Below are 27272 nucleotides of genomic sequence, written 5' to 3' on the forward strand. Positions count from 1 at the left end.
TGTTACTTATTTCTGTTTTTTATAAATAAAACAAGGTTGAAGGAATGTGCCATCTTGAGCATCTTCCATCCTGCTATAAATCGCAAGGGAGGGGGAAGGAATTTTTTTTTGGGGGGGGGCCAAGCCGATAAGAACCATCCGCCCCAGATCCACGGGAGCAGAAGGTGAAACTTGCCAACATGCCAACACCTGGCCTGGGCGCGCGGAGCGGGGGCAGCATCCCCACGACCTCCCTGGCTCTACCTGCCAGGGCCGTTGCGCCCTCGCAGCCAGGCTCGGGAAAGACGGCGAGCTTTCCTCCGCGGGGCTCCGTCCGGTCCGGAGAGCCAGCAGAGGGCGCGACATGCGCGCCGCGTTTCCTCCGCGGGGCCGGGCCAAGTTTGAAAAAGTTCCCCGCCGGCGCCGGATGGGCTCCGGGGGCTACAGCGGCGGCGGCGGCGATGGCGGCCGAGCAAATCCAACAGGTGAGCGCGCAGGAGGCGCCCTGCCGCACAGGTGCGCCTTTGCAAAGCGGCCTCCCTTAGCTGGCCGGGGCTGCTGCGGCTGCTGCTGCGCCCACGCCGCCAGGGAGAGCGGGGAGGCGACTTCCCAACTGGGGCGTTTGTAAAACCACTCGGGGATTCCGACGCTCGGCGCGCGTTTTGTGTGGCTGGGGGCCTGCGAGGAGTGGGGTCTCCAAGGGATGCCCCTGGCTTTGCAGCCGGGTGTGCGTGTCTCTTTAATCCGCCTTCCCCGCCCACCTTTCCTTTGCAAAGACCCCAAAAGAGGGGTGGGCTGCTGCCCAAAGGATTCTACCTTGGCTCTGTCGGGGTTGGCCTGTGGGGTGGAGCGGAGGGTCGCTTGGATGCGCGTTTGTGTTAGGCTAGGCAGGGAGTTGTGAATCACTTTTTAATTAATTGTGGTTAAGTGAGTCTGATTCTTCCCCCCTCCCCTCCGTTGACTTTGCTTGTTGGGAAGCCCCCACCCCACGGCCATCTCAGCCCCTCTGCCCTGCCTTAACCTTCAGCTGAGCTGCGTTTCCTCCCAAATCCCGTGTCTGTTTCCTGGCTGGGCGAGACTTTCCTGCCCCTGCCTCTTGTCCAGTTTCCAGGAGTTGTTTGGTTTAGAGACGGGAAACCTTCCCAGATTTCCGGCTGGGGTATTTGAGCTGTGGAATATCACACTGCCACAGGCGTGCCCCTCCCCTTCGCCCTTTTTCGCCTTGAAATGCGAAAGGGGGAAGCATCACACACCACAATTCAGCCATCACCTTCTCAATTAAGAATTAAATTAAATTAAGGAAGCTTAATTTCGTTTTCCGGGATACAACTTACCCCCACAATGGAGTGCAACATTTCTCCTTTTTTACAACCGTTTTTGCCTCAGTGCTTAAGTTAGTCCCATGGTTGTTAAGTGAATCTGGCTTCCCCATTGATTTGGATCGTCAGAAGGTTGCAAAAGGGGGAATCAGCCGTGACGATACGACCGTCATAAGCACACGCCAGTTGCCAAGCCTCTGAATTGTTGCCCATGTGACAATGGGGAGCATTTATCTTAAAGGATCCTTTAACTTCAGTTTGAACGAAATGAAATGTTATTTTTCCCTGGTTCCTAGTCTCCTTTTTCAAAGCGAGGGTTCAAAGCGTAGTTTGTAATGTCAAGCCCCATCATTCAGGCACTGGTGCTCTTGAACCCAGTGATAAGAATCCAAGGAAGTTCTGAAAAATTGAAAAAATACCATCTTCTTTCTGCCAGAACTAATCTGGAGATGTACTCTAAAAATGGTCAAAGTTTCTAGCAATAGCTCAGAAGCCAAATCTGATTATTAATTGCTTCAGGTTTAATCTTTTTCCTTAAGTTTTGAGTTTGTGTTTTGGCTGGTGTTTTTGCACTTCAAGATTGGCGTTTGTGTTTTGATTTGTGTTTCTGCCTTTTACGTTTTGTGTTTGGTTTTTTGGGGGTCGTATTTCTGCCTCCTAAATTTCATATTTGTTTTTCAATTCATGCTTCCGCCATTTAAGCTTTGGGCTTGTTTCATTCCTGTTCCTATCATATTTAAATCGTTACCCATCTTGGGAATAGTGGCTCTAGGCGGCGTACAAGGATTCAGCAAAGCTTGGTTTATTTGTGTTTTGATTTCTTTTTTTTCTGAATTTTGCCTTTTGTTATCTGCCCTTATGTTTGGTGCAATCGGCTGAAGGTCCCAGATCCATCAGGGATCCAGCAGAAACTGGAATCCGAAAAGGAATCCGTCCGCCGGGCCATCCAGAAAGAGCTGAAAATCAAGGAAGGGGCTGAGAATTTGCGAAAGGCGACCAAACACAAGAAGAATTTGGCCCACGTGGAGACGGCCCTGAAGTCCTCCAGCCAGAAGTTGGAGCAGTTGCAATGCCAGCTCCAAGCGCTCCAAGCACGGATTGTCGCCGGAGAGCGAGACGGTGGACAATCAGGTGGGACATGGAAGAAATGCACATGGCCAGGGAATTCTGGGAATCGAAGTCCGTGCCTCTTAAAGCGTGCTGGCTGGGGAATTCTGGGAATTGAAATCCACCCATCTTGAGCATGCTGGCTGGGGAATTCTGGGAATTGAAATCCACCCATCTTGAGCATGCTGGCTGGGGAATTCTGGGAATTGAAATCCACCCATCTTGAGCATGCTGGCTGGGGAATGTTGAGCATAATAGTCCATGCCTTTTAAAGTACCCTTGCTAGGGAACCCTGGGAGTTCTAGTCATTGCCAACTGGGGGATACTGGAAATTGTAGTTCCGCCATCTTAAATCATGCCAACTGGGGAATTCTGGGAGTTGAAGTCCATACCTCTTAAAGCATGCAAGTTCAGAATTTCCGAGTGGTCTCCCATCCGGGTCCTGCCCCTGTTACACAAGGGGCTGCTGTTTAATTGCCTCTTGCCCGCTTGGCTTTTGTGTCCTCCCCAGATGCAAACGGGTCGCCCGATCTCAAGCTTTGGGGGAAAGACCCCAACCACATTTCAAAAAGGTTGGAGGCTCTGAAGAAACAGCTTCACATTGAGCTGAAAGTGAAGCAGGGCGCCGAGAACATGCTCCAGGTCTACTCCAGCACAGCAAAGGTGAGTGAGGGACCCTTTATCCATCAAAGGGCCAAGTCACCCCTCTTCCCTTAAGATTGTGTTCTTCAACTCGGGCGACTGTAAGCTATGAGGACTTCAACCTGCCAAGATTCTGGGAATTGAAATCCACACAGCTTAAACTTGTCAAGATTGAGAAACACTGGCTTATGGTCAAGTAATAGTAGTACCTCTTTATAAAGCCTTAGTAAGACCACACTTAAAATATTGCGTCCAGTTTTGGTCACTTATTATCAGAAACATGTTGAGACTCTGGAAAGAGTGCAAAGAAGAGCAGCAAAGATGATTAGGGGGCTGGAGGCTAAAACATATGAATAGTGGTTGCTGGAACTGGGTATGTCTAGTTGAATGAAAAGAAGGACTAGGGGAGACATGATTGCACTCTTCCACTATCTGAGGGGGTTCAAGCTGTTCTCCAAAACATCCGAAGGCAGCTGCTCTGTTAAGATACAGCCTGTTGTGCCTTAAAATGGCTTCTACTGTACAGCACAGTGGAGTTGCCATGGTAACGGCTTCACGGTACTCCACAAGGGGGCTCCCTCTGATTACGCGACAGTTTCAATCCATAAACTGTGTGGCCCGTTGTAGGTTCAACGCCAAAGGAGAAAGGAGGTTTTTAAGAAGAGGTTAGACAACCCATTTGTCTGAAACGGTGTAGAGTTTCCTGCTCAAGCAGGGGGGCTGGACTAGAAGACCTCCAAGGCCCCTTCCAACTGCCTTATTCTGTTACGTTCCAGCCACAGGTTATACAGCACTAATTTGGGGCTGACCATTAGTGTGTCTAGATTCTTGTGTTTAGGCATCGGCTGAAGTGGAACTTCAAGTATGGATCCTGATTTTTCACACCTTGAAAGGTGAGGATTCTCGATGAGAATCTTCACCTCGGATTCTCTCTTCCTCCTCCAGGAGAGGAAACTCCTGGCAGCCGCTCAGCAAACCTTTCAGGACAGCAAGATGAAAATTGAGCGGATCCGTATGGAGATGCTGAAGCTGTCTCAGGCGACGGGCGCTCCAGGTAAACGCCCCTCCATCCGACAGGTGGGCTGCAGCAGGGCCTGCAAACAGCAGGTATCGCTTGGATACCCCAACAATCCCCCCCTCCCCATGGCGCACACGAACGCACACTGCTTTTCCAAACGGAAATCAGGCAACAGTTGGTGGTAAACACTGCGGTCATTAAGCAGCAAGTCGTAAATCGAGGACCACTCGTGTTATTTTTTTTTTAATGTAAATATGTTTTATTTTCCATTTTCATTTCGTACAGTCACATATATACTGTGCATAACCGGGGCCATATAACATTAAACAATAATCACAGCCATTCTTCTCGTCAACAATACCCCCCAAAATATAAACCCAATGTACCACTTCGACCCTCCATACACCCTTTCTTTTGCCCCCCTCCAACTTTCCTTCTTCCCTCCAACATTCCCCTCTACCCTACTTCCCCTCCCCCTCTACCACTCCTCTCTCCCAATACACTCCCTCCCTTCCTTCTCCCCCTCCCTCCAATCCTCTCTACCCCTCTTTCTTCTATCCCTCTACTCCTCCCTTCGGTGTATTTCTACTATCTATTAATATATTCAGCTTGTCCTCTTTTTACAGTGGAATTAAAGAGCAACAGTATACAAGTGCAATCGTGTTACTTTAAAATCTAGCACATATTATATTTCCCCCCTCCCCCCTAAGACCCCAGACTACTCGTGTTATTGATGGAGTTTCTTGCGTGGAAGTGAACAGAATTTTGCGGTCTTCCTCCAATTCTGTTCCCCAGCTGTTCTCTCTATCAGCTCCTTCCCTTGCAGATTAAGAAAAAATCAGATTGCTGGTCCCTGAGAACCTGCTTTACACATTTGTACTCAATATGGACTAGCCACTTGCTTTATGTTCCGTTCTCTGCTACAAAATCAGCAAAGAAAAAAACAACAACAACCCGTGTCCTGTGCATGAAAAGCATCAGGGAGCCCTTTGCAGGCAGAGGGGGTTGTGTTCCTGCCTCCAGTGGTGGAAGGTCCCTCAGTCTCTGTCGGCCATGGCTGGTTCCTCTCAATTATAGCAATAGCAATAGCAGTTAGACTTATATACCGCTTCATAGGGCTTTCAGCCCCCTCTAAGCGGTTTTACAGAGTCAGCATATTGCCCCCAACAACAATCCGGGTCCCCATTTTACCCACCTCGGAAGGATGGAAGGCTGAGTCAACCCTTAGCCGGTGAGATTTGAACCGCCGAACTGCCGAACTAGCAGTCAGCTGAAGTAGCCTGCAGTGCTGCACTCTAACCACTGCGCCACCTCGGCTCATTCCCCTTCCGCCTCTGCAGGGGTAGCAGGCAGGGCCCCCGTCTTGCTTCTGGAGCTGCGTCTGGAAGAACTGAGGCATCGCCTGCGGATCGAAGCAGCCGTGGCCGAGGGAGCCAAAAACGTGGTGAAGATCCTTGGCGGGCGGCGGGTTCAAGACCGGAAGATGTTGGCAGAGGTGAGTGGAGCTTTTTTTTCCTCTGCAGCAAACGGATTCTGCCAACCAGAGTTGGCGACTCCGCGTGTTTCTAGTCCCTGTGGTGGGTGGAGCCTTCAATTCAAGAAGTCCCCCTTGGTGGATATGTTGGGTGACAATTCCCACGACCCTCCCCCAGCGAAGACGGTCACTAGATTGGCAACACTGGATAAAGAAAAAAATGCATTCAAATTACCCACGCTGAATTTCCCATGTTAAAATTCTCTTTATGATCGTGGCAACAGAGGTTGTAAAACGGGGCAAAAGCTCACTTAACAAACAGAGGTTTTGGGGCTCAGTTGTGGCCGTAAGTCCAGGACGACCCTTATTTTAAACTTTCTTTTCCCCCCCCTCCTGCTCTTCTCTCTCTCCGTTGCGCTGTGCCGAAGGCTCAGGCTTGTCTGCAGGAATCCTCCCAGAAAATCGACCTGTTTCGACTGGCTCTCGAGCACCTTCTGAGCCAGCTTCCTCCGGATGACCCGAAACAGGGGCTGATCAAGCGAGAGATAAGGGACACCTTCTCCCTGGGGGCCCAAGAGTCGCCCCCGACTTCCATCAGGCCCACGGCTCTCACAGGTATCTCTTAAGCCAGGGCTCACCTGGCTTCGGACCTCAGGGACCACTAAATCCATCACTTTAAACCCCGCGGACCACTGATATGAATTAGTGACGGGATGGGGTCCTTCAGGCACGTAGCTTGGCCGCCTGCTAGCGGAGAGAAGCCCCCGGGATCAACCGTAGCTTTGCTGCCCATTCCAGCCAGGAATCTCAAATACGGCCGCGAATGAATGTTGGTCTTGTAGCTCTAATCAGCCCCCTGCAAACTCCGTTTCTCAAGGATCCCAGCCAGTGGTGGGTTTCAACATTTTTTCAAACCTACTCTGTGGGTGTGGCCTCCTTTGTGGGAGTGGCTTGCCGGCCATGTGTTTTTCTTTCTTTCTTTCTTTCTTTCTTTCTTTCTTTCTTTCTTTCTTTCTTTCTTTTTCTTTCTTCCTTCCTTCCTTCCTTCTTTCTCTCTCTTTCTCTCTCCTTCCTTTTGTCTCTCTGTCCCTTTTTCCTTTTTTTCTTTCATCTCTTACTTTTTCTTTATTTTTTAATTTTTTCTTTCTCTCTCTCTCTCTCTCTCTCTCTCTCTGTCAGTGGTGGGTTTCAACAAATTTTCAAACCTACTCTGTGGCTGTGGCCTCCTTTGTGGGAGCGGCTTGCTGGCCATGTGTTTTCTTTCTTTCTTTCTTTCTTTCTTTCTTTCTTTCTTTCTCTCTCTCTCTCTCTCTCTCTCTCTTTCCTTCCTTTTGTCTCTGTCCCTTTTTCCTTTTTTTCTTTCATCTCTCTCACTTGTTCTTTCTTTTTTCTTTTTTTCTTTATTTCTATCTTTCTCTCTCTCTCTCTCTTTGTGTTTGTCAGTGGTGGGTTTCAAAAATTTTTCGAACCTACTCTGTGGGTGTGGCCTCCTTTGTGGGAGTGGCTTGCCGGCCATGTGTTTTCTTTCTTTCTTTCTTTCTCTCTCTCTCTCTCTCTCTCTCTCTCTCTCCTTCCTTTTGTCTCTGTCCCTTTTTCCTTTTTTCCTTTCATCTCTCTCTCACTTGTTCTTTCTTCTTTTTTTTTTCTTTCTTTCTTTCTTTCTTTCTGTTTCTGTGTGTGTGTGTGTGTGTCAGTGGTGGGTTTCCAAAAAATTTGGAACCTCTTCTGTAGGTGTGGCCTGCTTTCTGGTGGAACCTCTTCTAACCGGTTCAGTAGATTTGACGAACCGGTTCTACCGAACTGGTGCGAACTGGTAGGAACCCACCTCTGATCCCAGCCAAAGTTTCACGCGCCCCTCGCTGAAGCGCCTGGATTCCCAGGGAGGGAGGGAAAGGCTGGAGCTACTAAACAGGTGGCCAAGCTAAGTGCCTGAAGGACCCCATCCGGTTAGCGAGTGGGAGTGATTGCTTCGGCGGGCCTTATCCGGCCCAGGGGGCGGAGTTTGAGGATCTCTGATTTAGTACCATTAAAAAAAAATGCAAAGATTTTTCTGCGGACCACCAAAATTTTCTCGCAAACCACCAGTGGTCCACGGACCACCAGTTGGTGACCACTGTGTTAAGCGACTTATTCTCCAAAGCCCCCGAGGGATGGACGAGAGACCTCCGAGGGGTGGGAGATCCCTTGGAGAGGGGAGAGCCAACCTGGAACAAAATTCCTGACCATGAGAAGAATTATCCAGGGGAATGGCTTTTAAGAAGAGATTGGGGTTGGACTAGAAGACCTCTGAGGTCCCTTCCACCTCTGTTATGCTGTTAATTTTATTTCAATATTCCTGTGTGTCTTTCAATTTGGCGAATCCAAACCTGAATATACGTAAGGTGGGATGGAATTAGCAGCCTGGGAGGGAGGAAATCGCTTTGAATGAGAGGAAGCGCTGATTTGGAGTTTTGTGTATGGAAAAAAAAAAAAACCCAGCCAGAAGAAAGTCTTAACTCTCATCTGACTTACAAAACTCTGGATATTTTAAAACGGAATGAAGACGTTCTCTTTCTAACAACATCCGGCTTTCAAGCAGCTATAAAGATTCAAATGCAAATATTTCGAATTTGCCTGTACTAATTAAAGGCCATGGCATCAAACCCGTTAAATAGGATTTTCTGTTTGGGCCTGTCTGCGTGCAAATGAAAAGACAATAAAAATTGTGCATTCATAGATTACTGGAAGCAAAGAATAGCATGCAGATTTTATTGTTGTTTAATTTCCCTTCTCTTTTATCCATTTACTTCCTTTCCTGTTTCTCTTTCTCTTTTTTCCCTTCCCTTTTCTTTCCCTCCCTTTCCCCTTTCTTCCTTTTCTTCCCCCTTTGTTTCCTTTCCTTTTATCAAATGTCTACACCGTTCCTCCCCCTACAACGACCAGCATTATTACATGAAAGTTTCCCCATTTTAGACATAACAGCATTTTTTTTTTCTTTTTTACAAAACCAAGGAACGTTCTTATTTGATAAGGAAAATGTTGTGGCATTTTTAAACAGATTGGTTGTGTTTAGCATAATAACAAAGTTATCTCAACTCATCCTTAAAGGTTGTGTGTGTGTTGTGTTATTATGCGTAAGCACTAAGTCAAATGGCAACAAAGCTGCAGTCGGGTTTGCCAATTTCCCCAAAACACTTCAAAGCAGACCAAATTATTAGAAAGTTTTGTTTTCTGAGTATTGTATCTGGGTCAGATCTACTGGCTAAATCTTCTGGATTCTCCATTCTGAATTATTCTGCTAAATGATGGAATAATCCCGGCAATTTTTACTCATTCAACTACTGTATATATTTTGAACATTTTTTTCTTACAAATCCCACTTTCTGAGCTGTAATTTTCCTGCACTTGTTAAAACTTGGGTCTTTGAGTAATTAAAATAAGTTAATGCACAGGGAATCATTTCGACAGATTTTAAGATTCTTCCCTGCGGCACGTGGTGTCATGGGAAGTTAAGTCCGAGAGTTTAGACCAGTGTTTCTCAACCTTGGCAACTTGAAGATGTCCGGACTTCAACTCCCAGAATTCCCCAGCCAGCGAATGCTGTCTTTTGACCAGGATGGTTTAAGGTCTCCTCCCTTGTGGTGGGACTAGAAGACCTTCAAGGTCCCTTCCAGCTCTAGGCTCCCTATGTTCTATGAACCTGGGATTATATCTCTTTGGGTACAAAGTTGTCCCATTCTTTGTGGCTCTCCCCTTTGGCTTCCAGGTAGCCTTCAAGTCCGCTTGGAAGGCTGTGAAGGCCTCTTGGAGAAGATCTCGGGCCGTTCCCGTGTGGCCACTTCCTTGCCTGCTTCCACCAGCTCTGGGGACTTCAAGCTCTTGAGTCGGACGTGGGTTGGGATCAACCTCCCTGGCCGGGGCTCTGTGGGAAAGATCCTTCGCCAGGAGGAACTCAGCAGTGAGTGTTGAAGACTCTGTTGTGGCCCTCCAGCGGAGCTGGCAGCAGAATCAGACAGTGAGGAGGGTTGGGGAGGAACCTGGGCGAGTCCTGGAGTCTGGGGAAGGCTCTGTGTCGGAGGCAGAGATGGGGCCAGGGACATCTGACAGTTATCAGCTGCCTTCAGAGTCAGACATCAGTGGGGCAGATGAACAGCTGGAGCCTCTTCCCAGTATGCACATGCACAGAGCGGCCAGACAAAGGGAACAGCTGGTTCCTCTTTCTTCGGCAGGAGAAGTCCTGGCGGTTCTCAAAGTTGACAGCAAGTTTGCCAGTCAGACCAACTGGGGGCTGGTTAGCAGGCAAGCTTGGAACCAGACTTTCACGGTTGAGTTGGAGAGGGTAAGTCTGCATTTCCGCCGGAGGAACCTGGAGGCCGGGGAAGGCTCTGGTGAGAGCTCTGTGTCGGAGGCAGAGGGGGGTGGGCAGGGCCGTCTGACAGTTATCAGCTGCCTTCGGAGTCAGACATCAGTGGGGCAGAAGAACAGCGGGAGCCTGTTCCCAGTGTGCGCATGTGCAGAGTGGCCAGACGAAGGGAAGAGCTAAAGGACAGGGGCTGACTTGGGAGGAAGGCCACAGGTGGACAGTGAATGGCCCCTCCCAGAGGGAATAAAAGAGGAGCGAAAGGGGGGTGGAGTTTGCAGGAGACAATTAGTTCGCTTCATTAGGGTGAAGAGCTGTTCCTGGCTCCTTGCCAATTTTTGCAGATCTCAGCCTGGCAGCTCTCCAAGCCAGATGAGGTCTGTGACCATAAATCCTCCCTTGAAAGACTTTGCTGGATGTGAATGAGCAGAATTCACAGTCAATTAATTAAAGGGTGTTTTTTTTGTTGGGACAAGGAGTTTGCTTCAGGCTCTTGGGAAGCCTCCGTCAGGACACAATGTACATACAACAATAGTGATAAACTCAACAAAGTTAGAGTCATAAGGAGATAGGAAGATGAGAAATTGATATCAACATTTCCCTTGATAAGCAACGGAAGTTGCAAAGTCACATGTTGTAAAGGTATGGGAGGGGTGGGTGGGATTTGCCCCTGAATGGAGAGAGACTCGCTCAACGTCACCCTGCAGTCCTGAAGGTTAAGGCTGGACTAGAAACCAACATCCCCAGGCAACCCCCAAGCTGCTAATCCCCTGCCACCGTTACCACACAATGAGCAGGCCGGTCGGTCGCCATGTTGAGACTCGGAAAAATGGAGGAAGGGATCCTTTTTTTGAGCTTTTCCTGATCTCTCTCTCTCTCTCCCTTTCTCCCTGCAGTCTCGGGAGCTGGAGATCTCGGTCTATTGGCGTGACTGGCGCCAACTCTGCGGAGTGGCGTTTCTGCGCCTGGACGGCTTCCTAGACAACGCCAGGCACCCCATGGCGGTTCCCCTCGAACCGCGAGGGACGCTCTTCCTAGAGGTAAGGAGGGAGTGGTGGTGCTTTCCTCCTTTATGGGTAGTCCTCATCTTAACCACCATTCGGGCAGAGTTACAGCTCACTTAGAACCAGTCCTCACACTTACGCCCAATACAGCATCTCCAAGATCACGTGGTCAAAATTCTGGCAACTGGCATAAATTTACGATGGGGTCATGTGTTCCCGAGGTGGCGCAGTGGTTAAATGCAGCACTGCAGGCTACTTCAGCTGACTGCAGTTCTGCAGTTCGGCTGTTCAAATCTCACCGGCTTAGGGTTGACTCAGCCTTCCATCCTTCCGAGGTGGGTGAAATGAGGACCCGGGTTGTTGGGGCAATATGCTGACTCTGTAAACCGCTTAGAGAGGGCTGAAAGCCCTATGAAGCGGTATATAAGTCTAACTGCTATTGCTATTGCTATTTGTGACTCCCGACAAAATCAGGGAGGGAAACTCGATCCACTCAACGGCCAATGTGGTTCAGTGCACTGATTTGTTCAATCGTTGTGGCAAAATGATTGTAGGATCAAGCCGGGTTCATTTAAACAACCTCCTTGCTTAGCAAACGTTTGAAGCTGAAGTCCACAAGTCTTAAAAGTTCCCTAATTCACAGCCATTGTTCTTCCTTCCTCCGTAGGTGACGTTCAGCCAGCCGGTCGTTGAAACCCATGCGAAACTGCAACGGCAGAAGCGCATTTTCCCCAAACAGAAAGGTAAGGGAGGCCCCCTCGTGGAATTACGGAGGAGGAGGAGAATTGAGGGTCACATTTTTCCCCGCCTTAAGAACGTCCATCACGTCATCCGATGACCATCATGGTGATGGTGCTGAACATCTCTTAGTACCTAGGTCAGTGTTTCTCAACCTTGGCGACTTTAAGTCCTGTGGACTTCAACTCCCAGAATCCCCCAGCCAGCATAGCTGGCTGGGGAATTCTGGGAGTTGAAGTCCACAGGACTTAAAGTCGCCAAGGTTGAGAAACACTGACCTAGAACCTAGACTCATAGGGCTGGAAGGGACCTCGGAGGTCTTCTAGTCCAACCCCCTGCTCAAGGCAGGAGACCTTATACTTCTTAGTTGTCCATCAGAATGTTCTGACCCAAGCTTCCCAAAAGCACAAAGCAGAATCCTCGTCCCAATAAAACCCCTTTTATTTAGTTTAAAGGGAATTCCAGTCTTTCAAGAGATTTCACAGCTAAAGACCTTGATCAGGCTTGGAGAGCTGGCAGGCCGATATCTTCCAAACTCCACGCTCTAGCAGCAATTACTTGGCAAGGAGTCAGGAACAGATCTTCACCCTAATGAACTGAACTGATTGTCTCCTGCAAACTCCACTCCACTTTCGCTCCTCTTTTATTCCCTCTGGGAAGGGCCATTCACCGTCCACCTGTAGCCTTCCTCCCAAGTCAACCCCTGTTTTTTAGCTCTTCCCTTTATCTGGCAAGTCTGTGCATGCACACACTGGGAACAGGCTCCAGCTGTTCTTCTGCTGTAACGTTCCCGTGGTTCGTCCATGAGGCCAATGTGGAGAAAAGACAGGACACGATCTTTCTCGGGATGGAGCGACCCAGATTGGGGGTCTGAGAGCCCCTTTTATTGAGATAGGACAAAGGCAGGAGGAGCAATAGCATGTGGTTAAAAACAGCCTGTAAAAGTACAATTTCTAATCTACTGCTCAGTCTATATATGGTCAAATCCTGGACGTCAATGGTAGGGCACATCTCAGAATGTTATGTTATGCACTATCAGGATGTTATGGCGTTTTAGGAGTTTGTTTTCTCCTGTCTGGTTCAGCGTGGCTCTGCATGCCCTGGTATGAACTGGGCCATGGGTGACCCACACCTACACAAGGAACTATATTACAACATTCTGCCTCACTGATGTCTGACTCCGAAGGCAGCTGATAACTGTCGGACGGCTCTGGCCCCCTCTCTGCCTCTGACCCAGAGCCCTCGTCCGAGCCTCCCCCAGACTCCAGGACTGGTCCATCTTCCTCCCCACTCTCCGAATCAGCTGCCACTGGGGAGCCACAACACAGAACTCAAATTGAGTTTGTGATGCTGGACCTCCAGAATCAAGGATGGCCTAGAGGGTGGCCAGCCACCAGGAAGGAAGGTCCACCCAGATCCCCGGTTGAGCATTGCTGGCTTTGTTGTCCTTCCCTGCAGGGAAAGAATTCCTGCGAGCTTCTCAAATGAACGTCAACATCGCCACCTGGGGACGTTTGATGATGAACCTCCTGCCCCCTTGCAGCTCCTTGAATGCTTCAAGCCCTCCTTTCCGAGGGTCTCTGCGTCCAGATGTTGCCTCTGCAGCTGTTGCTGAGGACAGCCCGGGGTCCTTGGGGTCCAGGTGAGCCAGTGTTGGGATCCGGTTTGATTGATCCATTGGTGGGGTGGTCTCGGAATGGACTTATTTATTTATTTTTTTATGATCTCATAACTGTTATTAATAATATGTATTTATAACAATTTTTCCCTACAGTTGACAATATACTTGAAATTGCTTTCTTACCATCCCATAAATCCATCTTATCTTACAACGGTCCTACTTCTTCTTCCCTCCCTCCCTCTTTCCTTCCCTCGTTTCTTCTCTCCTACTCCCCTTCCTACCCTCCTTCCTTCCCTCCCTCCTTCCCCCTTCCCCCCTTCCCTCCTTCTTCTCTCCTTCTCCTTCCTTTCCCCCTTCCTTTCCTCCTTCCTTCCCCCCTACATTCCCTCCTTCCTTCTCTTCTTTCTTCTCTCCTTCTCTCCTTCCTTCCCTCCTTCCTTTCTTCTCTTTCTTCTCTCCTTCCTTCCTTCCTTCCTCCTCTTCTTCCCCTTCTCTCCTTCCCCTTCCTCCCCTTTACCCTTCCCCCCTTCTTCCCATTCCTCCCCTCTTTCCTTCCCTCGTTTCTTCTCTCCTACTCCCCTTCCTTCCCTCCTTCCTTCCCTCCCTCCTTCCCCTTCCCTCCTTCTCTCCTTCGGAATGGACTTATGACTGAGAACTTCCATTGCTAAGCAAGGCGGATGTTAAGTCACCATTTCTGCCAGGGTTGTTCGGCAAATGACGGCAGTTGTTAAGTGAATCATGCAGTCGTTAAGCAAACCCCGCTTCCCTCGTTGAAGGCGGCTGGGAAACAGCCGCCCCCATCATCACGATGCAACTGTCATAAGTACATGCCAGTTGCCAAGAGCCCAGATTTTGATCACGTCATCATGGATGGTTGTACATGCGAGGAGCCGTTGTAAAACACTTTGTTTCAAGTGGCGTTGTAACTCTGAACGGTTGCTAAACAAGACTGCCTGGGTTAGGCGAACGAGGCCGATTTAGGCATCATTTGGCGAGAAAAGGAAAGTTTAAGAATGTAAAAGGGGGGGAAAAAAAAATCTCTCTTCCAATTTCAGTGCTTCCCCTCCGGTGAAGCTGATCCGGGGAAGTCAGCCGCCCCCTAAGCCCCCCCGCCTCTTCCTGCCTCTTTCCGGCAAGGAAACCGTCGCTTCTCCAGCAGATCCGGCGGTAAGCGTGGCTGGGTTTCGTTTGTCTTTTGGTCCTGATGAGTTTTTGCTTCTGTTGGGGAGATTGTAGCTTCCAAGTCCTTAAAAGTACATGTTTCTTTGTTTTCCTTATTTTATTTATTTTTATAAATAACTCAAGGGGGTGAACATATCCACTAAACCTTTTTTCCCTCCTATTTTCCCCACAACAACAACAACAACAACAACAGCCCTGTGAGGTGGGCTGGCCTGCAATCATAAGAAACCAATAGGAGAAGATTGTAGGAAAGATGAGAAGATGAGAAGATGAGATAGTGGTGTGGGAATGAAGTGTTCAGTAGAATGATGGCACCAGGGCTGCTGGTGGTGGAGGAACTATCTTTATGTCTGGTTCTTTTGATACGTAATGCTTTATAGCAGTGCCCTTAGGAGAGAAGTTGAAATAGATTATGTCCAGGACGTGAGAAGTCTGTAGATATTTTCTCAGCCCTCTTTCTGGTTTGTGCAGTACACACAAATTGTCAATGGCTGGTTGCGATTGTTTTTCTGCAGTCACAACTCATATATGGTTCTACATCTGAATTTTCTTCTGTGTAGGGACTATTTTAGCTGGGTCAAGTAGTGAAGTTCAGTATTTTTGCAAGCCACGTAGTTAGCCCAATACTGGGAAAATACATAATTACTGCCATAATTCTGTAATTATTTTGCCAGAGATTTCATGTTGCTGAAAAGGACAAAGTACTATAACATTTGGTCATAGAGATCCACATTCCCAAACTCTTGAATACAATCCCAGAGTTTATCTAGACATTACTGCTCAATTATAATACCTGTAGTATTTCCTGGAAATAGTGTTTCCTGTGACAAAGTACTAAACATATTGGGGATTGATTTTATGATTCATATACCATATATGGTGACAGCCTTATTCCCAAGTTCTCTCAGAGACTCGGTTTTCAGATTTTGAAACATCAACCCAAAACAACAATGAGAAGACAGCCCAAAGTCACCCAGCTGACTTTCATGCCTAAGGCTGGACTAAAACTCCCCCATCTTTTGGTGGCTGGCCCAAAGTTTGTTGATCACCCAGAGGTCTCCCCTCCTTCCCTGTTTTCTGTTTTAAGGACCAGAAGACGCATCTCCTCCGTGAAAAAACAGGCAACTCGCAACAAACCAGCATCAGGTACAAGCCAAAACACGAGAGCCATTAACCAGGTTTTCGACGGGTGCTTTAAACCTCCTTTGCTGCAGTCGGAACCCTCCTGCTGGCGGGTGGGAGCATCCCTCCGCTGCCTGGGGTAGGGATGATGGGGACAGGTAATCCTTGACTTACAACTACAATTGAGCCCGACATTTTTGTTGCCAAGTGAGACCGTTGTTAAGTGAGTTCTTGCCGCGGATGTTAAGGGAATCCCTGCAGTTCTTAAATCCGTCACAGGATTGTGGACTGAATTTGGCTTCCCCTGTTGATTTCGCTTGTTCAGAAGATCCAAAAGCAGAGGAGGCAACTCCGGGATACTGCAACCGTCATAAGTACATGCCAGTTGCCGAGCCTCTGAATTTTGGTCACGTGACTATGGCGGAGCTGCAATGGTCCTAAACAATCATATTGCTTCTTCTGGTGCTGTTGTAACTTTGAACAGGGAATAAGCAAAGAGTTGTAAGTCGAGAACTTCCTGTAGCATAATGTAGAAAAGTAAGGCAGCTTCAGAACTTTCTAGATCAGTGTTTCTCGACCTTAGCGGCTTTAAGTCCTATGGACTTCAACTCCCAGAATTCCCCAGCCAGCTCTGCTGGCTGGGGGGTTCTGGGAGTTGAAGTCCACAGGACTTAAAGTCGCCAAGGTTGAGAAACACTGTTCTAGATGCTTTAAATCAATCCTTTCTTCCTTCCTTCCTTCCTTCCTTCCTTCCTTCCTTCCTTCCTTCCTTCCTTCCTTCCTTCTGTGGCTCAAGGCGGCTTACAGGATATAAAACCACATTTAAAACAATAAAACTATTTTTTTAAAAAAAAAACAGAATCAAATAAATGAATGTAATCCGATATTCCTTCCCAGGAAAACCCTTCTTCACCTTGAAGACTTCTCTTGCATGGCGGTTCTTGGTAGGGGCCACTTTGGAAAGGTAGAGTAAACCTAGAGGAGGGTCACAGGAATGGAGATCACGTGACCCTGGGAGGCTGCCACCCTCGCAAACACACCCACCCAAATTTTGATCGTGTGGCAGGCTGAAACGGTCATAAGCGTGAGGACCGATTGACGAGTCCCTTCTTGCCAGGTGTCTGAAGTTGGAATGTGGTGATAGTCGTATAAGTGCAAGAACTGGTTGCGAGTAGCTTTTTTTTTGGGGGGGGGGTGTGCTGTTGTAACTTCAAACCGTTGTTAAATGAACGGTTGTAACTCAAGGACTTCCTGTAGAGCGAGCAGACAAGAATTGAAGTATTTCTTCGTTAAAAAACATGATTTGAGCATTTGTGGGGCAGGTGTAAAGGTGTTAGGGTGGGGGGAAGCTGGTTTTGATTTTGGCCTGTCCCCCAAGAGGATTGGATGGTTATTTCTAGGTCCTTCTCGCCCGTCACAAGGCCACCCAGAAGCTCTTCGCCATCAAGGCTCTGAAGAAGCAAGAGATCATTAGCCGGGATGATCTGGACAGGTGAGCATCGCTTGTCTTGCAAGATTTGCATTTGGTTCTTCCTCCAGAAGGAAGCCCTGGGTGAAAGAAGAAAGGTAAGGAGAGGAGGATGGAAAGGAGGGAAAGAGGAGGAGAGAGGGTAGGAAGAGGAAGAGCAGGAGTAGGAGAAAGGTACGGGAAGAAGGAAGGGGAAGGAGAGGAGGAAGGAGGAAAGTAGAGAAGGGAGGGAGGGAGAAAGGAAAGGAAAGGAGGATGGAAGGGAGAGAAGAGGAAGGAGAGAGGGTAGGAAGGGGAAGAGGAAGAGCAGGAGTAAAGGAGAGGTAAGGGAAGAAGGAAGGAGAGGAGGGAGGAAGAAAGTAGAGAAGGGAGAGAGGGTGGAAAGAAGGAGGTAAGGAGAGGAGGATGGAAAGGAGAGAAAGAGGAAAGAGGGTAGGAAGGGGATGAGGAAGAGCAGGAGTAGGAGAAAGTACAGGAAGAAGGAAGGGAAAGGAGAGGAGGAAGGAAGAAAGTAGAGAAGGGAGAGAGGGTGGAAAGAAGGAGGTAAGGAGAGGAGGATGGAAAGGAGGGAAAGAGGAGGAGAGAGGGTAGAAAGGGGAAGAGGAAGAGCAGGAGTAGAAGAAAGGTAAGGGAAGAAGGAAGGGGAAGGAGGAAGGAGGAAAGTAGAGAAGGGAGGGAGGGAGAAAGGAAAGGGAAAGGAAAGGAGGATGGAAGGGAGAGAAGAGGAAGGAGAGAGGGTAGGAAGGGGAAGAGGAAGAGCAGGAGTAAAGGAGAGGTAAGGGAAGAAGGAAGGGAAAGGAGAGGAAGAAGGAAGAAAGTGGAGAAGGGAGAGAGGGTGGAAAGAAAGAGGTAAGGAGAGGAGGATGGAAAGGAGGGAAAGAGAAGGAGAGAGGGTAGGGAGGGGAAAAGAAAGAGAAGGAGTAGGAGAAAGGTAAGGGAAGAAGGAAGGGGAAGGAGAGGAGGAAGGAGGAAAGTAGAGAAGGGAGGGAGGGAGAAAGGAAAGGGAAAGGAAAGGAGGATGGAAGGGAGAGAAAAGGAAGGAGAGAGGGTAGGAAAGGAAAGATGAAGAGTAGGAGCAAAGGAGAGGTAAGGGAAGAAGGAAGGCGAAGGAGAGGAGGAAGGAAGAAAGTAGAGAAGGGAGAGAGGGTGAAAAGAAAGAGGTAAGGAGAGGAGGATGGAAAGGAGGAGGAGAGAGGGTAGAAAGAGGAAGAGGAAGAGCGGGAGTAGGAGAAAGGTACAGGAAGAAGGAAGGGAAAGGAGAGCAGGAAGGAAGAAAGTAGAGAAGGGAGGGAGAAAAGAAAGGGAAAATAAGATGGTGTTACAACAGGAGGAAGGGATGGTAAACAAAGACACCCAAACTGTATATTATAACCTACTAAATGAAATAATAAATGTATAAGAATGATAAATGTTAAAACACCTGTAACCAAATGATATGCTGTATGTGATGATGGGTTTTTTTTTTCTTTTTTGTGTTTTTTTTTTCTTTTTTCTTTTTGTTTATTTATTGTTGTGTGTATGTGTTGTCTATGTAATAAAAATAAAAATAAAAATTTTAAAAAAGGAAGCTCCGGGTGCGTCTTGTCAGCTGCACCAGATGGGCCAAAGATGACAGGCGTGACGTTTGCGGGGTTGATGGTGGACTCGAATTTGGGTCTCCCTGTAGTTAGCTCATCATGGGAACCTTTATGCCTGGTGAGATTCTCAGCAAAACAGCTGGCCAGCTGCTTTGCCTAGAATGGCCTTTCGCAACTTTGGCAACTTTAAAAAGAATGGAATTCAACTCCCGGGATTCCCCAGCTAATTGGTGTTAAGATGGGCGGACTTCAACTCCCAGGATTCCCCAGCCAGCCTGCTTTAAGATTTGCGAAATGCTTAGCTGGGGAAATTCATCTTAAATTCACCAGAGCAGAAAACTCTGGCCTAGGAGAAGGATGACGTTGCCAACTAGATGAAAAACTTAAAAACTTAATTCTAGCCATGATCCTTTTTCGGGATGGAATTGATATTGAAGGTCTGTGAGTCGAGTTGTTGGTTTTTCCTCTTTCTTTAAAAAACAAAACAAAAGGAGGGGGGTAATTTCTTTCTTTATTTGGTGAATTTATACGCTTGCCCATCTCACTCATGAGACTCTGACCTGCGTGCAAGGTTAAAAAGACAGAATAAAGGCAGAAAGAGGTAAGGAGAGGTGGGTGGGAGGGAGAGAAGGAGAAGGAGAGGAGGGAGTAAGAGAGAAAAAGAGAAGGAGAGAGGGTAGGAAGGAGAAGACAGAGGGTAGGAGTAGGGGAGAAGTAAGGGAAGGAAGAAGAGGAAGGAAGGAAGTAGAGAAGGGAGGGAGGGAGAAAAGAAAAGAAAGAGAAAATAAGGTGAGATGTGGAGGAGAGGTAGGGGAAGAAGAAAGAAGTAAGGAGAGGTGGGTGGGTGGGAGGGAGAGAAGGAGAAGGAGAGGAGGGAGGAACAGAGAAAAAGAGGAGAGAGGGTAGGGAGAAGACAGAGGGTAGGAGTAGGGGAGAAGTAAGGGAAGGAAGAAGAGGAAGGAGAGGAGGAAGGAAGGAAGTAGAGAAGGAAGGGAGGGAGAAAAGAAAAGAAAGAGAAAATAAGGTGGTGTTATAGCAGGTGTGAAGGATGGTAAACAATACATTCCAAATTATACCTTATATCCTTTTAAATGGAATAATAATAATAATAATATAAGAATGGCAAAGAAAAAGAATAACTATGTGAATGTATACCTATAACTGTATGCAAGAGAATAAATGACAGTAAAAATATAAAGCACAATATAGGTAAATAATACTTGATCATAAGTAGCTAAGTATAAATAAATAAATGTATATAAAATGGATAACGAATAAGGAGATTATGAACGCAAGATAGAAATGTATAGAAGGGAAAACACTAACTGCAAAGAAACCGATTCGGAACTCCTGTATGATATATGATGGAACTTATTGTTCCTATATTTTTGTTAATGTTTGTTAATGTGTTTATGTGTTTCTGTGTATAAAATAAAATAAAAAGACAGAATAATGCAAAAATAATAATAATAACAGATCATTTAAAAAAATAAATTAAAAGCCATCTTAGGAAAGGTGCTAGTCCTTGTGGAAGTGAAAGAAAGGGGAAAGCCAAGAGGCAAATACACTTCCAGGAACAAAGATATCTTTACTGTCTTTTGATGTTCCCTCAACCGTTTCATCCCTGGCAGCTTGTATTGTGAGAAACGTATTTTTGAAGTCATCAACCCTTCCGGTCATCCCTTCCTGGTCAACATGTTTGCCTGTTTCCAGACTTCGAGTCACGTATGTTTCCTGATGGATTACGCTCCCGGCGGGGACCTCATGAGGCACATCAGCTTCAACAATTTCTCTGAAGATACCGCTCGGTGAGTGGACGAAGAACGCAGAACGTAGAATAGCAGAGTTGGGGAGGAACGTGGAGGCCGACCCTCCGTTCAAGCGGGAGAGCCTAGACCAGCACTGGGGTTAACTTCAAACGTTTCGCTAGGTGGCTTGTCCTAAGATGAGGACTAATTGTGCACCCTTAATTATGCTGCGTCTTTGATCCCCTTCCCTGTTCAACCTTCTTTTCAAAGGTTCTGCTCTGCCTGTGTGGTTTTAGGACTTCAGTTCTTACATGAAAAGACCATCATTTACAGGTAAAACCATTTTTGGTGTGCGATTCTCAGTTCTGGCTTTGCATTACGGCAGTTCACTGAACTTCTAAGAAAACCATGCCTTTTGTAACGTTCCCGTGGTTCGTCCATGAGGCCAATGTGGAGAAAAGACAGGAGACGATCTTTCTCGGGATGGAGCGACCCAGATTGGGGGTCTGAGAGCCCCTTTTATTGAGATAGGACAAAGGCAGGAGGAGCAATCGCATGTGGTTAAAAACAGCCTGTAAAAGTACAATTTCTAATCTACTGCTCAGGGAAGTTCTGTCTATATATGGTCAAATCCTGGGCGTCATTGGTAGGGATGTTATCTCAGGATGTTATGTTATGAACTATGAGGATGTTATGGAGTTTTAGGAGTTTGTTTTCTCCTGTGTGGTTCAGCGTGGCTCTGCAACTATATTACAACAGCCTTTCTCAACAAAACAGAGCCAAGGGTAGTTTCTATTTAGAGGTTTAAGCAGTGGCGGCTCTGACACCTAACCAGCTTTAATACCTAGTGCGGGACTAGAACTCACTGTCACCTGGTTTCTAGACCAGCACCTCAATCATTACATCCTCTGTGTTGTGGGCCGCCAGCAGGAGTTTGCAGGAGACAATTAGTTCACTTAATTGGTTCGTAACTCTCCGAGACTCCTGGCCAAGTTTTTGCACATCTCGGCCTGGCAGCTCTCCAAGCCAGATAAGGTCTGTGACCGTAAATCCTCCTGTCAGCATCGACTTCATTTAGTAATCAGGAAAGAAACCACTCAACTCCATTTGAATTGAAATCAAGTGTACTTTTACTAATTATAAATGAACAGTTGCAAAGCTAAGCTGAGTCTGGTTAATTAGGCGCGAAAGCGAATAATATCATGTATAATCCAATCCCCTCTCCTTGGCACCCCCGTTCATAGTCCAATTATAATGGACCCAACTGTCAGGTGGGAGATAACTTCAAAAGTCATCATCAGGATGGAGTGCTGGACAGCTGGCCTTGGCGGGAATCTCCCTTCCTCCACATGCGCAATGAGATGGTCAGGACAGCATCTAGAATGTTCCTCCAGCACATAATGATTCCCCTCCCAAATACCATGCCCCCTCCTCCCCGTTTCAATGGCAGCCGAAGCAGCAGCAAAGCAGAGGCTGACACCTCCCTTGAAAGAGGTGGATGAGCAGAATTCATAGGCAATGAATAAAAAGGGGTTTTTGTCGGGACAATAAGAGCTTCACGCTCTTGGGAAGCCTCGGTCAGAACAGACTTAACACGGTAAGTCTTCCCTTTCCCCCCTTTCACCTCTGTTTTTTCCCTGCTGCTCCTTCTGCAGAGATTTGAAAATGGATAACTTGCTTCTAGACGCCGAAGGATTCGTGAAGATCGGGGACTTTGGGCTTTGCAAGGAAGGTGAGAGAAAGGGAAGAGCTTGGCAGGGGAAAAGGTGCGATAGCTGTGAGTATTTGCAGTCCGGCTACAGGTTTGTTCAAATCTCGTTTATCCCGCTTCCCAGGTGTAGGTTTTGGAGACCGGACAAGCACTTTCTGTGGCACCCCAGAATTCCTGGCTCCGGAAATTTTGACGGATCCATCCTACACCCGGGCAGTGGACTGGTGGGGGCTCGGTGTGCTTATTTTTGAGATGCTGGTGGGAGAGGTGAGCTGGTACCCTCATGAGGTCTTCTTGAGCATCAAGAGGGACTTAATTCCGTATTAAAAAATAATTATTTCAAGCTAACCAAGCAGTGCTTCTTAGTTTAATTACTCTTAGGCCAAAGTTGGTGACTTTGGGCCAGCCTACCTCATAGTGTTGTTGCGTGGAGAGGAGGCTGTTTTAAAATACCCACACACACCTTGAAAAAAGGGTAGGTGAGAAACTCCAGGATTAAAACAGTTCCAAACTCTCTCCTTCCAAGTCTCCTTTCCCCGGGGACAACGAAGAGGAGATGTTCGATAGCATCATCAGCGAAGAAGTCCGTTTCCCGCGATTCCTCTCCGAGCTCAGCACTTCGCTTATGCACAAGGTAGCCTTGGGGTTTGGTGGTGGGGTCCCCACAGCAAAGTTTTGGGCTGGATTGGAACCCAGTTCCGATTTTTTTTTTCTTCTTCTTCTTTTTTCCCCCCATCAGCTTCTCCAAAAGTGTCCCGAGCGACGTCTCGGAGCAGGAGCGAAAGACGCCGAGGAGATTAAAATCCATCCTTTTTTCAAGGTACGAAGGTCCGTCCGCCTCGGCCTTCCGATAACTCCCCTTTTCTTGCGCTTCCGATCTCTTGAATCAACACTTCAGCTGAGGGAGTCAGAAGTGGTGAAGCAGAGATTAAAAAGAAAAGACCTCAGTTTAGTCTGCAAAGCAATGTTTGCTCTCTCTGGTTCTTCAAAAGGCCTTTGCAAGCCCTCTTTCTATCTTCCTGCATTCCATAAATTCATCGTTTTTGGTCAGTTAGTGAGGATTTAATAGCTGCCAGCTGATGTAAGGTTGTCAGCTGTAAGCTGATGCAATGAGGATGATTCAGCAATACATGCATTACCTCTTTAAGACTCTGGTGGGGTGTCTATATACAGGTGGCCATTAGAGGGCGTTTCTCTCCTTGTGTGTCTCATTTCTCTCCTTGTGTCTGTAGCTGTGTGGTAAGGGATTTATTTATCATGTGTTTGTTATCTATTTGTATATAAACCACTATTTATTGTCTAAAGGCTCTGTGTGTTGTGTTTTACTCCTGGGATTATCTGATAATAATAGTCACACTGCCAAAACTCTCTCGACAGTTTTCTGCCTTTGTTTTTAAGTCGCCTCTTCTTTTGACAATCTGTCCAATCTCACCTATGCCTTTTCTTCCCTCTCAGCCCCTTTACTGGCTTTATATATATATATATATATATATATATATATATATGTATGTATGTATGTATGTATGTATGTATGTATGTATGTATGTATATGTATATGTATATGTATATGTATATGTATATGTATATGTATATATGTGTGTGTGTGTTTTTTTATTTGTGTTGATAAATAAATAAATTTATCAGCACAAATAAAAAAACACAAATATAACGAAGGCAACAGTAAAAATATTGGGTTTCTGTCGGGATGGACTCTTGTGACGAGCCGATTGACAGATGATGGAAGCAGTTGGCTTCCTCCCATAATTGGGGCTTACCAGGGGTTGTAAAAAATCTAATATATATATATATTACAACAAACACAACAAAATGTAACAAAAAGGCAACAGTAAAAATATTGGGTTTCTGCCTGGATGGTTTCTTGTGACGAGCCGAAGGACAGAGAATGGAAGTAGTGATCTTCCTCCCATATTTGGGCATACCGGGGGTTGTAAAAAAATCTAATATATCTATATATCTATATCTATATCTATCTATCTATCTATCTATCTATCTATCTATCTATCTATCTATATATATATATATATATATATATATATATATATATATATATATATATATATATATATATATAATGTATATGGATCTATGGAGGCTTTTAAGGACCTTGGTGGCACAGTGGTTAGAATGCAGCATTGTGGCTTAACTCCTCTGCCCACTGCCGGCAGTTCGATCCTGACCGGCTCAAGGTGGATTCAGCCTTCTATCCTTACGAGGTCATTCAAATGAGGACCCAGATTGTTGACTCTGTAAAGCGGCATATAAGTCTATAAATACTTGCCAGTTTGTCAACCGCCCAGATTCTGATCACATGACTGTGGGGGGTGCTGCATTCTTCATAAGTGCGAGGACTGGTCATAAGTCACTTTTTTTCGGTGCCGGTATAACTCCGAACAGTCGCTAACGGTTGTTAAGTCGAGAACTATATCTATATTGTAATTCTGTGCTGTCTGATCAATTCTATGGTGATTATGAGTCACAATATCTCCCTCTCCCTCCCTCCCTCCCTCTCTCTCCCCCCCCCCCCCAGGAGATGAATTGGTCTGCTCTGCTTGCACGGAGGATGAAACCCCCTTTGGTGCCCATCCTCAAAAGTCCCACCGACATCAGCAACTTTGACAAAGAGTTCACATCTCAAAAGCCCATCCTGACACCTCCCAGTGACGCCCCCCCTCTCTCTGCCGAGGAGCAAGCCCGCTTTAAGGATTTCGACTTCCTTTCCAAGCACTTCCTGGCTGTCTGACTTCGGGCCTGACCCCCTGCACTGCTGCTAAAGATCCCTGCCTCCATCAGCTGCTGCTCAAGGCGAGCTTTAACTGATCAGGGTTTGGGGAAACCGACATTCCCAAGCACTGCTTTTCTTTTGTTTTTTTACATTTTTTCCCAGGCAAAAATGTTAATCCTCTAGGGAGCATCTAAGAACTGGTCAACTTCCATCGGCTCCCCACTCCTTCTGAGTTGTTGGGGACGGGGCCAACCGTTTATAGAGGGAGATTTTTAGGCTGGACAGTTGTGAGTCTCGAAAACGAATTGTGACTTTACTGACAGCTTTCTGGAAGGCTGATAAAAGCCACGTGGGCCAAAAGTCAGTTTGCTCCGAGAAATCCATCCGGTGCCCCAAAGGTTTGGCTGTAGCATCCAGGAGACAAACCAATTCAAGGAACCGTTTCGGTTGGTCTCCTCCATCAAGGCATGATGGAGCATCCAAAAAGCAGGATTGTGTGTTTGGGAACCTGCCCTCTTCTCCAACCCCACAAAGATGCTCTCTAGGGCAGTGTTTCTCAACCTTTACGTCCACTGTGCGAAGATCTTAAAATCTGCTTAGTCCAGTGTTTCTCAACCTTGTCAACTCTGGCTCTGACATTCGCTGGCTGGGGAATTCTGGGAGTTGAAGTCCAGACATCTTCAAGTTGCCAAGGTTGAGAAACACTGCTCTAGGGGGTCCGAAACCCTCCAAGGGAAACCGAGTACCACTTTTAGACGGGTATGGCTGAGACCCAACACTCCGGATTTCTTTTCTTGTCTGCATTTTACGATGAAACGTGTCGACTCCGACCAGATGAAGGAGCCTCACTCTCCAAAAATGTAGTTTTGCTTTTAGAGACGTAGAGTTTGCACCGTCTTTCCCAAGCTTGGCAACTTTTAAGATGGGTGGAATTCAACTCCCAGAATCCCCCAGACTGCCTTGGGAATTCTGGGTGTTGAAGTTTATTAACATTAGGGTTGAGTTAAAACCATTTTTCCCCCCCTTAAGCTCTTCAACCCTGCTGTGAAGCAGCTCCTGATTTAAAGGATGAAGAATTTGAGCCACTCCGATCTCTTGGCTCCCACCTGCAAACCCCCAGCCCTGGGGAGGGGGAAATTTGCTCCCTACCCCCATCCCATTGGGTCCCACGGCTGGGATCTCTGCACATCTGGATAGAGGCCAGGCTGTCTCTATAGATATCGGACCTCCGGTTAGGCAGGAGGCAGGAAGATCGGCAGGCAGAACGCACGCTCTGATTGGCGTGGAATTTGAACTCTTATCCTCCCACGGAACGACTGCAAGAGATGCCCGGCGTTGGCCGGGAACAAAGCGCATCTCTGTTCTTCCCTCTGTGGCTTTGGAAACAAAGCGAGCCCTCTTCCTTGTCCCCGGGCTCAGCCCAGGGCACAAGGCCTCGCTTTCGAGACGGTCACTCCGCCAGGCCTCAGCTGCCTCGGTTTCCCCATCTGTTTCGCCTCCAGAGATGTCACTTTTGGGGGCAATCAAGTGAATTTATGCGAATTGTACTTTTTTTTCCTTCTTCCTCTCTGCACCAGGCATGGGATGCAGATTATCTCCTGTTCGGAGGGAAGGGCGGGAGAGAGAGAAGATAGGAAACTCGATGCAAAATGCGTCTCGCTTTTCGGTTGTTCACTGTGATGGAATTAATTTAAGATTAAACTCATTTCAAAAGAAAGAAGCGCATGGTTTCTAAGATGGGGGGGGAATCCTGCTAGCGTCATTGAGCATCTGGAAGAGGCAGGAAAGTTTCTTTCCTTTTTTTTTCCAGTTGCAAATCCACGTCCTGGGCTACCTGGTATCTCCAGTCCTGCTGTGGGTGATGGGAACCGTAGTACAAGATACCTGGGAGCACATGGTGATGCTGAAGAGCCCCGTGTGAGTTTGGTACGACAGGAATGATTTCCGCTGTAGCCTTCAGCTCAAGCTACAATTCAGAGCTGGCTAAGATTTTTGTTGGTTGTTAACAAGAGTCACACACCTGCTTTGATGAGTCTTTTTACCATGGTCGCAACGGTCCCTCCCAGTGGAAATAAAAGAGGAGCGAAAGGGGAGTGGAGTTTGCAGGAGAAAATTATTTCACTTCATTGGTTGTGACCCTCAAAGACTCCTTGCCAAGTTCTGCAGATCTCGGCCTGGCAGCTCTCCAAGCCAGAGAAGGTCTGTGACCATAAATCCTCCCTTGAAAAACTTTGCTAGGGGTGAATGAGCAGAATTCACAGTCAATTAATAAAAGGGGTTTTTGTTCGGACCAGGAATTTGCTTCATCCTCTTGGGAAGCCTCGGTCAGAACAACTAGCCCCTTGTGAATGCTTGTGAATTCCTCAGGGAACAATTGTGAATTCAGACACTTGTGATTTTTTCCCCATCTTATCCTACCAGCTCCGAAACAGAGGCCTTAATATTATTATTTAACACCTTAGTGCCTTTTTTTAAAAAAA

The 27272-nt window shown here is 47.1% G+C and overlaps 1 protein-coding gene across 1 annotated transcript; it reads left to right on the forward strand.

Moving 5' to 3' along the window:
* Window positions 1-135: 135 nt before the first annotated feature.
* PKN3 (protein kinase N3) lies at window positions 136-26678 on the forward strand. The gene is made up of 22 exons (XM_032232508.1): window positions 136-464; window positions 2180-2429; window positions 2917-3068; window positions 3993-4101; window positions 5406-5560; window positions 5968-6154; window positions 9285-9476; window positions 9748-9857; window positions 10775-10918; window positions 11550-11625; window positions 13079-13262; window positions 14297-14408; window positions 15511-15569; window positions 16443-16509; window positions 16946-17037; window positions 20222-20398; window positions 20609-20671; window positions 21994-22070; window positions 22174-22316; window positions 22576-22683; window positions 22789-22869; window positions 24598-26678. The coding sequence occupies exons 1-22, from the start codon at window positions 180-182 to the stop codon at window positions 24808-24810; spliced, it is 3036 nt and encodes a 1011-aa protein (XP_032088399.1). The 5' UTR covers window positions 136-179; the 3' UTR covers window positions 24811-26678.
* The last annotated feature ends 594 nt before the right edge of the window (window positions 26679-27272 follow it).

The sequence above is a fragment of the Thamnophis elegans genome, chromosome 16 (assembly GCF_009769535.1).
Source record: "Thamnophis elegans isolate rThaEle1 chromosome 16, rThaEle1.pri, whole genome shotgun sequence".
Lineage (NCBI taxonomy): Eukaryota > Metazoa > Chordata > Lepidosauria > Squamata > Colubridae > Thamnophis > Thamnophis elegans.

Bases quoted from the DNA above. Each gene is read 5' to 3' on its own strand.
- PKN3 (XM_032232508.1), top strand. From the start codon at position 180: ATGCCAACACCTGGCCTGGGCGCGCGGAGCGGGGGCAGCATCCCCACG. The intron at 10,919-11,549 runs GTAAGGAGGGAG...CTTCCTCCGTAG, and splicing joins GAGGGACGCTCTTCCTAGAG to GTGACGTTCAGCCAGCCGGT. The intron at 15,570-16,442 runs GTACAAGCCAAA...ATTCCTTCCCAG, and splicing joins TCGCAACAAACCAGCATCAG to GAAAACCCTTCTTCACCTTG.